This window comes from Gymnoscopelus braueri, assembly GCF_963280865.1.
Source record: "Gymnoscopelus braueri genome assembly, chromosome: 1".
NCBI classification, from domain to species: Eukaryota; Metazoa; Chordata; class Actinopteri; order Myctophiformes; family Myctophidae; genus Gymnoscopelus; species Gymnoscopelus braueri.
Window position 1 is genome coordinate 47,168,086 of NC_137603.1, and position 12,164 is coordinate 47,180,249.

The 12,164-nt window shown below is 39.1% G+C and overlaps 1 protein-coding gene across 1 annotated transcript in view; it reads left to right on the forward strand.

Moving 5' to 3' along the window:
* The window catches only part of rufy2 (RUN and FYVE domain containing 2), a 28,574-nt gene extending 20,654 nt beyond the window's left edge, over nt 1–7,920 (forward strand). Inside the window, exons 16-19 of the mRNA XM_080439418.1 lie at nt 337–431; nt 983–1,031; nt 1,557–1,637; nt 2,014–7,920. Of these exons, the coding sequence (XP_080295544.1) occupies nt 337–431; nt 983–1,031; nt 1,557–1,637; nt 2,014–2,157 (369 nt within the window). The 3' untranslated portion in view covers nt 2,158–7,920. The remainder of the gene's footprint in view (nt 1–336; nt 432–982; nt 1,032–1,556; nt 1,638–2,013) is intronic.
* Nucleotides 7,921–12,164: the final 4,244 nt, after the last annotated feature.

A 12,164-nucleotide genomic window follows, 5' to 3' on the forward strand; every position in this document is an offset into this window, starting at 1 on the left:
CACAAAGATTTGGCAGCCCCCCTGCAGTATCTCTGAGGACCCCTTAGGGGTCCTGGACCGCCTGTTGAAGATCCCTGATTAGGTTCGAGATATGAGTCAGAGATATGCCTGAAGTACGTAGTTGTGCACCGGTGTTGTGCACTGCAACTAATACTACTACTACTAGTACAGTATATTTTAGGCTTCATGGTTGAGTTAAAAATGGCAACAACAAAAAAAATCGCCGTCCCAAAATGTTGATGTCCTCACAAGTATAGTAATTAATACAAATGTGATGTGTGTGTGTTGCTCTGTCTATAGGTATACATGTACAATTAGTGTGTTCTTGTTGTCCAGGAGTTCCATCGTCTCCAGGATGAGAACATTCAGCTGAAGAGCATCTGTGAAGACCAGGAAAAAGCCCTGGAGGAGCTGGGCTCCAAACTCAGCGAGTAAATATACATTCACAACAGAGTCTAATTGCTTACTAGACCAGTTCAAATGATCTGGTCAGACCATATATGAAGCCCATGAGGTATGAAGGCCTTAGAGGTATGATATGATTTAAACCATTCAGTATAGACCACTATCTGCTTATCATGCAAGTTTGACTCTATTTCACATAAGCATTGTGTTAGTTCAGACAGGGCACTGAAGTTGCACATGCATCAGCTGAGATCTTAGAAGCTGACACTCATTTTCCAACCACATTAAGACAAGTCAATGCTGTGGTCTTTTTAGTAAGCCAGCTTACAGTCTCACTCTGCTAATCATTCAAGCTACAGTTGCATTAACACAGATCACTGCGAATTCTTTCCACCACCCCAACCTCCTCTGGCAACCATTATTATATGTACACAGAGCTGAGCCTCTTTTACTGTCTACTACAACTGTAACCATCGGTTGCAATACAGTAAATGGTCCTAAGTCGTTTGACTCAAATGTGTTTGATTGAAGTGCAAGGTTTTGTATTAAATTTTTATTTTACTCTCATCTCCATTAGATCCAAAATGAAGATTGAAGACATCAAACAAGCCAACAAAGCTCTTCAGGTAAAGCAATAGACAGCCTTGATTGTACAATAAATCCATATCAGTGACACATATTAGACTTATTAGACAATAAATAGAAGTGTGAAATGTCACTACTAAAGAGAAGAAAAGAACTGCACACCGTCTTTGATGGTCCAATTAGTACTCCGCTTTTAATGAAGATTTTTGGGAGCATAAAAGAATTCCATACAAATTCAAAAAAAATTCTAAAGAATTTCATGAATAAAAAGACATTCCATTACAAAAAATAACAACTTAAAAAGTTGAAGTAGTGAGCTTGTAGATCGGCTATTTTAACTAGGTTCTCTTTTGGGTCTTGACCTAAAATGTTGATTTGTGATGGGACAGCTAACAACATTAATAACAGGTTATTTCTCCATGACCTGAATGACGTTAGAGAAATTAGTTTTCCTGTTAGGTATGTAACACAATGTTTGCGAGAAGACATGTTAAAGGATTACGTTATTGCTTCACGGGGGACAGGTTTGGCTGATGGCATGTTAAAGTATTGCGTTATTGTTTCAGGGGGGACAGGTTTGGCTGAAGGACAAGGAAGCCAGTCACTGTAAGCTGTGTGAAAAGGAATTCTCCATCTCCAGGCGAAAGGTCTGTTGAAATGATGATTAAAAACATTACTAGTCATTTTAGTAAAGATAATTATACAGTTGGGGGATGAGATAGCCTACCTTTGGTTCAGGCAAGGCTCCTGATGTATTCAATTTTTAGGTTTCAGTATAATAACACTGCTAACACTGATTTAACATTTTTACTACTATATATACTATTACTATTACATATATTGCAACTATATATCATGTTTTTAGAGAAATTAGACTGAAGCGTCACGTGAAGCGACGTCCACTTCAGATTATGAAAAGCATGTACCATTTAATTAGGACCTATTATTAATTAATAATTTAATTGATCATAATAACACATGAGCATGTGTAATGAATGCTGACCATGTATGTGTGTCCCTCAGCACCACTGTAGGAACTGCGGCGAGATTTTCTGCAACAGCTGCTCCGACAACGAGCTCCCTCTGCCCGCCTCGCCCAAACCAGTCCGAGTCTGTGACACCTGCCACGCCCTTCTCCTCCAACGCTGCTCCTCCAATCCCACGTGAGAACAGCTCGTAGAAAAAACCCTGGCCTCCAGTTTTATTATGGCAATTAAAAGCTCTGACTTGTCTCTTTAAGTTCCACCCGCTCCATGGCTGAAGCTTAAGTGAGATCATACCCAGATGCAATACGAAACTGAAGTCCTGCCCATCTCAAGTGTTTGTTGGTAAGGAGTGCATCACGTGCATACAGATGGAGGTGTCCTGATTGGACTAATCCAGTAGATCATCGGTCTTCAACAGGGGGTCCGGGACCGCTAAGGGGACATCAGAGTTACTACAGGGGGGCCGCCAAATCTTTGTGTGATAGGAACTTTTTTTTCTTTTAAAAATAATTTTACATTAACCACTTGAACCCTAGCGTCCCTATTCTGAGGGGAACATTGGCCGAAAATAGCAGATCTACAAGCTCACAACGCATCGCGCTGTGACAACGCGTGAGCTTGTAGATCAGTTATTTTCGGTGAAGAGATTTTGTGTAGAGGGGACAAAGAGCAGATGAAGTAAAGAGCCAAAGGTCAAGTTTACTGAGGGTTTACGTGGTTAAATGTCTGAAAGCACACATTAACATGAATCCAACATATTCATAGAAAAGATCATGTATAAACAATGAACATGAAGTCTATGAAGCTATCTATGAAATCTATGAAAAAGTTTAATCTGCAACACAATTTTATACAATATGTAGTGGGTGTCCCTGCTTCATATCTTTGTCTTAGCTAAGCATTGGCCTGAAAAAAAAAATGAAACGTTGAAGACCCCTGCGGTAGATGTAGAAGAATGTCCAGGTCTTAAGAAGTCACATCTGCATCATACACTTTGTGAACATTACTCCCTTCCGGGTTTCTTGTAATGTTATCTGCCCTGCAGTGCCAAGCATCCATTCAAATGCCAACATCCTGTTCACGCAGTGGAAAAGACACATCCTGTATGCAGTTAGAATCTGCTGGGTGGGGACATGAGCCGGTTCTGCAGAAGATAATAATACGTCTCTTTGGTCCTCTGGCATTGTATTAATATTTAACTCAATTCTTCGGGTCTTCTCCTTGGGTCAATATAGGAGGCTCGTAAAAAAAATATGCACACACACACAAAAGTAAATAAGAAGTAAATTAACTCATTAAGACCTGAGGCCGATTATACAAATGCCTTCTAAATCAGTAGTTCTCACACTTTCAAGATAAAAAAAAATAGCAGATGTACAAGCCCGCAGTGCGACACGAAGCGCTATGAGCTTGTATATCTGCTATTTTTGAATAGCCAACGCTAAAATCTAAAATGACACAGATGCTTTCCCGGTTTGAATGGGTTAACTCAATTTATTGTTGAGTCAGCACATTGCAGTTCATGAGTCGGCACACATGACACACAACTCACACACCTGTTTTGGGCATCAAGGTGGCTGCCATAATTTAGTATGCTGTAATAAATGCTTTATTACATTTTAAATAGATTTTACTTTTTCGGAGTCTTCCAATGTTTTGTCCCAGGACAGCTGTAAAATACAAAACACGACAGTATAATGCAAACTTGGATTTGGGGGGTGGGGGTTCATTCATAATAGAAGCTGCTGAATAACCCTCACTCCCCCTTCCTCTCTTAATCAAATCCAAGCCCTCTCTCCACAATGTTTCATCATTCTGAAATGTTACAGCAAATAATGCTGATTGAAACTCAGATCAAATAAAACAAAATAACACTGCACATTTACAATACATCTTAAGACAATCAGCAGAATGTAGCATTACGCCTGTAGGCGCTGATTGAGACTGCTCTCTGGTCAGCTTTGGAATATCTCCCTCTAGTAGTTGGGCTTAGAACAGTGGTTCTCTACCCTTTCAGGCTGTGACCCCCAAAATGATCATATTTGAACTGAGGAACCCCCCCCCCCCCTCCCCACCCTGACAAGCACTTGGAATGTAGGAGTTGAGGCATTACATTTTGTTTGACTCAGTTCCACAGATAAATATGATGAAAATAGCAGATCTACAAGCCGCTTGTAGATCGGCTATTTTCACATATTTTAATATTATTTGACAATTTGGCCAATGTTTGACCAGTTATTATAGTATAGTTTGTTGATTACTTTTGATGCAGTAATGGTCTTTTTTTTCTTGAGATATTAAAAAGGTCTTAAAAGTCCTTAAATTCAGTCCTTAAAATCATGTGGGGACCGACCCACAGCTTTGAGAACCACTGGCTTAACAGCAGTCAGGGACAACTACTATACATCTCTAACCAAGGGAGTGAAGCCCTGAAACTCCAGTGACTGTTATTAGTATTGTAGCTGTTCAATACCAATGGTTTGTATTGATCGAATCACCCTCAAGACATTTATACAGTATACTGTAGTAGCGCAGCAAGGCAAAGGCTCAGATGTTAAGCCCATAACATTTATCCTGATTGACAACCATTGTCACAGTATTTGTGAAGCTTTCACAATGATTAAATAGGCAAACTGATTTCATAAAAATACTATTTGAAGAATTAATTTTATACATACTATGGCATTATGTCCCTGCACTGACCTACAGTATGTACTTTTTAACTGGCATCTGGAGGCTTTGTTATTGGTGTGATCTTTGGTGGAAGTTAAGTGCAATAGTCCAGTACTATTCATTCATGAACGCATCGTTTCACCAAGACGCACATTTTCTCCAGTGTAACTAAGACGATCTGAACACTAAAGGATACCTTTACATAGACAGAAAGAAAAAATAACTCTTTATGATGGCAATCTCATCGTATTGCTGTCTGGAAATGGAGGACCAAATATTGATTTTCTTGATCTTTCTTTCCTCCTCCCCCCTTTTTTTGGGGGGGGGGTGTGTATTTAGATGGTCTTGTGAAGATAAGTACTCAACCACAAAGTAAAAGCAATGCCGTCTGTAAAATGCTGCCTTCATCTCAAAGTAGAAGTAAAAGCTTGGTCCCTCTGTTGATTGTTAGAGGTGTGTTCAGTTAAAGGGAACAGTAGAAAAATAACTGGGCAGACAACATGTGTCTGTATGATATGTGCAATGAAAGTAAGACTACCTTACAGTAGCACTAAGAACTATTTTCTTAGTTCAAACAACACTCATTCCTCCTGTGACAGTTATAGTACGTATGCTTTTCATGTTGCCATGTCAAGTCCTGTTGTGTTTATTTTGCCGGAGTTTCCAATCGTAGATTTGTAACCCTTTGTTCTCACTCACAGCTTTGGTTATTGTTTAAAAAAGGCGTGACAAAGGGGGGAACACACACCAGTATTGCAGAGTTTCCGAACACGATGAAAGAATTACGCTCAAAGGATTGCAGCCGCTCACTCCTAGTCACGATACAAAGCGGATTTATTACAGAAAAAAACGTTTTGACAAAATTTTCTTCAGGGTAAATCAATACCACTTGTGAGCGCCACGTCCTGATGAGGTAAACAGGAATCCATTTTGTCTGAGGCTGTTAGACAGCAGGAATACTTACGCTACACCAAATGCCCCAAATGACGAGATTACAGATATTCTCAAGTAGTACAGGTGTTGTGCCACCAAAAATGATTGCCGATCATCAGGTCGTTTACAAGTCATTTGCCGCCAAGTTATCCATAAACAGGAAATGTGCATTCGGAGGGGGGTGCCATCATCCGGTGACCCCCTGGCGTATTTATATATGATATATTATATTTATAATATTCTTTCAACCCTTATTTATACAAATCCCATTTAGATACAAGATCTGCTTTACAAGGAGATCTTGGAGTCCATGGTAGCAGTAGTACAATGTGGCAACATGAATAATATAAAATAAACATAAAAATGTAGATGTGAAGCCCAGGCTGCGTAGTGGCCTGAACATCGAATATATATAAAGTGTCCAAAGTATCAAATTAATAGTAATTGTAAAGACAAATCCAAAACAGTCAGAACCAGTATAGGAGATGTGTAAAGAACAGGGGCAGGCAGAGAAAAGCGATGCGCATGGTAAATGACCGACGCCACACCAAGCTGCTGGAGTTTCTAAAAATGCAGCGCTCCTTTTATAAACAATAAAAAGGAAGAAAACAGGAAGAAAATCCTCAGTGGACACGGCACCTAAGAGGAACGAGAAAATAGATCTGCTTTGCATCGTGCAACGGCTTTCCTTTAAACGTAAATATTGTTTCAATAGGGAAATATCAAACTCCATACAGGTTCTCCTCTGTTTTATACAGTACAGAGAAGATCACATCAGTGCCACAAGGGATGAAAAATCACTAGTGCCTGTGTAAATGTAGTTATTATTACTCTATACCTGTTAAGTGTGGTGCCAAATTGGGCCTCATGCTTCTTTAACCACTTGAACCCCAGCATCACAATTCTGGGGGGAACATTTGCCAAAAATAGCGTATCTACAAGCTTACAACGCTGTAGAGCAGTTGTTGGCGAAGAGATTTGGTGTAGACAGGAAAAAGCAACCCAAGTACAGTTGTAACTCAAGTCTGTTTGTGTTACATAAATTTTTTTATGTTGATTTAAATGCCAAAACATTTCCTAACTTGCAAGATTCTCTATATGCCAAGCATCCATTCAGCTCTCTCTCTGTCTGAAATAACGGCACATTTCAATATTTGAAGCACTATGTGGATTCTCTTTGAATGACCAAGAGGGGTAACCTCACTAAGAGTGTAATAACTCAATGTGACTGACTGACTGACCAGCCAGTGAGTCACCAGCCTGTCAAACTGATGGACATATTGACTAAATGACTGTTTGACTGGGTTACTGGTTTTAAGTTACTGGTTATTGAAATCTAATAAAAATCACATGGTGCGCTTTAGTAGATAGATTACGTGTAAATTAGACTGAGATTAATTTGAAAGTATTTATGTTTAATCCTATGTTCTTTATGCACATTATTTTGTATTTTTGAAGTTCCAGGGAGCTAGACTCGCTAGAACATAATGCACAGAGACTTGACTTTACTGTAACCACTTTAGGTCTGTTCTTGTCCAACTGTATAGATGCAGCCACCATAGAAATCACATTTTATGGCTGCACTGTTGGTGTTATCCTCAAGAAAAGGTTTGGAGGTTCAATTAACCACATGAACCCTACATTCAGCGAAATCATACTGTAACTGTATACTGTATTTCGGTGAAGAGATACGGTATAGAGGGGGAAAAGTGGGGACCAAGTACAGACCCCTGGAATGTCAGGGTTCAGGTGGTTTTAAACTTAATTCATCTTTTAGCTATCAGAAAGCCTAAAGAATGCTCTTGGAGATTTGAATGACTATAAAATATATAATGGGGAGAAGGTCTATGGTAGCCAGTGCAGTACTAATACAGAATGTTGAACTTCTATGATGGCTTATTACTGTACATTTTGGATTTTTTTTACTCCGATATAAAATGTTTACAACTTCATTTTACAAAATAACTGGAAGTACCTTCATTTCCATAAAGAATGAAATGGTTCTTAAGTGGAATTTCATCAAAATGTAAATATTAAGAAGCCCTTTATAATGAAAAGGTTCACACACCCATTTTTATTAATGGATGTAATATTAGTAGTAAAAGTTGACTGAACTGAGACAATGTCTGGAATGGAATGTTATTTGTACAGTGTCATTCTTATAATCCATAAATATGAATGGGACTTTTACAGTGTTCATTTAACTGTATGCTGTATTAAATGTTGGTTATCAATCAAAGTTTTTTGTTTGTTCTTTAATATCAGCTGTGAAGCACTCCAATGCCAACAATGTTGCCTTTTAGCCGTTTTTGATTAAATCAATATTTTACAATCTGCATGATTTCTGGAGTTGCTTTTGTACATCACTAGGGGTCACAATTATTGTCAAGTGCTGTTGTCCTGAAGTTGCCAGAAAACACACGTCCCACCTGTCTCTCTACTGCAAACAATTTGAATATAAAAAAGTCCGAAATCGCATACTATTTAGTATGCCAAATTACTTTTTAGCATCACTCCCTCACTCACCAAGTTAATTTGACCTTATCGGTAATGATTTATCGATATTTCGGCAGATTCTTTGTTTCTTTTTTCTTTGCCGATCTGTAGTTTAGAACACCGATCACGGCTTTCTATGTCCATGAGTAAGTACACAGGTTCAGAATCATAACTTTATTACAACATTATTACTGTTGTATTTTATTAGATGCCAAAGAAAACAAAAAATATTGTTTTTTTGATCGGCCATCAGACTTCCCTATTCTCAAAATATCGGCATCGGTTGATCGCTAGAATATAATATACAGGCAAACTGTGGAATAATAAAATGTGGAATAAAACAATCACGCTGTAATAAAAAGTTTATTTAATTTTTTTTAATGTTTACATAATTTGTCAAAGATTATTTAGAAAACAGATTTACTCATTTACTCATGCATTATGTCCTGCTCAGTGTAACAAAAACTGCCAAAAAATACATCTAGAGATAATGCAAGTAAAAAAATATATATATACAGGTGTATCACAAAGTATTTGTTGGCACCTGCTCCTGCCCACACTGCCAAAACTACAAGTAACTGGTGTATTTTTCCGTGTTTCCAATTAGTTTTCCCCAAGGGCCAAATTATGTCTAGGGTACCAAGCCGAGGGCCACATAACCTGCGAACAGATTGGGGCTTGGGGGGCGGCGTTCCCGCTACTCCAGTGACAGTGCAGATACTAGTGTTGTTGCTGCTCTTACCACCATTATTAGAATTATTATTGGTTGTGGTACTCATAATTTAGCCCTGGGATTCGTTAGTTTTCTGACCTCAATTACACCCAAAAAAAATGAACTTTGAACATTCAGTGGATCTTCTGTGGTTTGGGGTTTTCGGAATAATTGGGCTCAGAAAAGTGCTGTGATTGGCCCGTGGACTTTGATGTCAAAGTCCATTAATCCCGCCCCCTCCCCGCGGAGTAGAGGCGATGATTGACAGGCAAAATCCCTCAACAGCGACAACCGCAGGCAAATACTGTAGGTTTTCTTTTCATTGCAGCTGAAAAGGCTTCAGAACACTGAGAGAAAAAACCTGCCATGGCTCACTGGAGGGGATTTCTAAAACCTTTTAATACACGTTTAAAGGACCATGATAAAGACTAAAGGTCATTACACACCGGCGATTATGCGAATATACGCAAAATTCGGACTCGTTCCGAATAATTAAAAGATGCTTTTTCGCTTCGCTTTTTCGCTCCATGGAAGCTTGCATTGACTTTATAAGGTTTTTTAAAAAAAACGTTTTATTCGCATGAAAAATTCGCCCCCGGTGTGTAAGGGGCTTTAATGTTTCGTAAAACCTGCATGTCATGAAACCTTTAAATCCTGTGATGAGGGTCACACAAGGAAATAATGCACTCTTGAAAGTTGAAACTTAACTAAATAAGTTGAGAACCAACCATTTATTTGGTTGTTACAGTGTGCTTAAAAAGTATGCATCTTCAGCAGCTAGTGATGGCCAACCGTTAACCGGTAATCGTTAAGAAATTGGTAACCGGTTAATACTAACGGTTAATGGTTAACCGTAAAAACTATGGAGCAATGATGCTCTTCCAACACCCAAGTCCACTGTGTGGACACACTTGTGTCTTTTCAGGTGATCTATCCGACTGAAACTCTTGTTACACCGTTTACAGCAGAAAGGTTTTTCTCCAGTGTGAATACGCTGGTGTGACTTCAGATTACCTAACTCACTGAAACTCTTGTTACACTGGTAACAGCGGAAAGGTTTTTCTCCAGTGTGAATACGCTGGTGTTTGTTCAAACTACCTAACTGACTGAAACTCTTGACACACTGTTTACAATGGAAAGGTTTTTCTCCCGTGTGGACACTCTGGTGTGACTTCAGATTACATAACTCACTGAAACTCTTGTTACACTGGTAACAGTGGAAATGTTTTTCTCCAGTGTGAATACGCTGGTGTTTGTTCAGATTACCTAAATCAGTGAAACTCTTACCACAGTGTTTACAATAGAAAGGTTTTTCTCCAGTGTGAATACGCTGGTGTTTGTTCAAACTACCTAACTGACTGAAACTCTTGACACACTGTTTACAATGGATAGGTTTTTCTCCCGTGTGGACACTCTGGTGTGACTTCAGATTACATAACTCACTGAAACTCTTGTTACACTGGTAACAGTGGAAATGTTTTTCTCCAGTGTGAATACGCTGGTGTTTGTTCAGATTACCTAACTGAGTGAAACTCTTACCACAGTGTTTACAATAGAAAGGTTTTTCTCCAGTGTGGATACGCTGGTGTATCTTCAATTGCGAATTGTGACTGAAACTCCTGTCACATTGTTTACAGATGTAGGTTTTCTTTCCTGTGTCAGTCAGACGATGTATCTTTACTTCTGATTGAGTTACAGTCGTGGTAAACTGTTGACTACTGTAAGGTCTTTCTTCTCCTGAGTTTCCTTGCTGCTGGCTCGTTGTCGGGAACAGTTGGTTCATGGTCAAAGCTGCTGCTATGCATGGGCTGTAATGGTCCAAGAATGTAATTAATGATGTGTGACCTTACGATCCAGGATTGGTTACAGGGCAATTACCAGATGAATCAAAATGTATGGATCTCTGCTGGAATAGTTCCTCTTGAAGGTGCTGAAGTATTCCTCGATGTCTCTCTCCATGTGCGTCATTCACAATGTGCAGTCTGGTTTTAAGCCGAGCTGATTCAAAGCTCACGTCATCATTATGTTGTCACTATGATGTCAGCCATGCCCGAATGTGGAGTTCCATGTCATTTACTGAGATAAAGTTTCAGCCCTGTCACCTCAATTATCTTCCAGATTTCCAGATCATTTCTATTTGATTCACTCCTGGAATCAAATAGAAATGAGATTTCCGGAGGGAGGGTTTACCAGGCTAGTGATTAGCTGCCTGCCCACGTGAATGGACGAGGAGGCGGGCTAATGGTCCGACGGCCACTATTCTGTTTGGATTTTTTTCACTGCCTGTTTTTCAGTCAGTCTTTTACTTCATTTTCTAGGGGAGGCTAGATTTTAGTTCCTGCCTCTATGGTGGGTACGCCACTGATAGCGTCACAATAATTTTTAACCACTTAGCTTTGGCTATTCAAAAATAGCAGATCTACAAGCTCATAGCGCGGCACCGAGTGCGCTATGAGCTTGTAGATCTGCTATTTTTGAAAAATCTTGAAAATTTGTGCATATCTTTCAAATATATATACATTTTTAAAGCGAACATTTTTAACTCAATTCTTTGCTTCTGGGGGTCCCTGGCACAAAACATTTTCAGATGGGGGTCCGTGGCCAAATGTATATCAATTTAGGGGTCCTTGGCATGAAAAAGGTTGAAAACCACTGTTCTAAATGGCAGTGGTTCACAAACTTTTTAGCTCAAGAGTCTTGAGGCTTCGGTCCCGGCTCCCGGGGAGACATCAAATTTCTCTTTTGGGTCTTGAGTCCCAAGACTCAAGACCCAAAAGAGTCTTTACTCAAGACCCTAAAGAGAAATTTGATGTCTCCCCGGAATCATACGAGGAAGTAAAATGTATAATAAGCAAGAAAGGAAACACGGTCGCAATAAATGGATCCAGGGAGAAAGCGTGGTAAAGTATTGCCATATAGTATGTATATATAGTCCATAAATATATAATTCAGTTAGGCTTAAACATGAGGAGTGTATAGTGAATATTGGAATTATCGCCTACTAATCTTTGCCAAATTTGAATTTCAAATTTGAATTTCATGGCCATCTCGAAAGCAGAATTTTTGGGGATAATTTTGAATTACAGTTGCAGTAGACTGTGCTCAATGTAAAAGAAAAAAATATTCAAACAACTGCTTTTTTCCAAGTAGCACTCTCATGTGTATGACAGTAATGCACCTCTTTGACTAATCTCAAGAGGCTGAGAACACTCATCACAGCTAGCTACCATTTTAATATGAGCCAGTAAATAGTTTCCAGTCAGTGGGGACCATGTAGAAATAGATTTTTAAAGTATATGCCTGTGCTGTTCTCTGAAGACAACTGGACTGGACACATGCTTTTAAAACAATGTAAACCTAAAGGCGTTGTAACA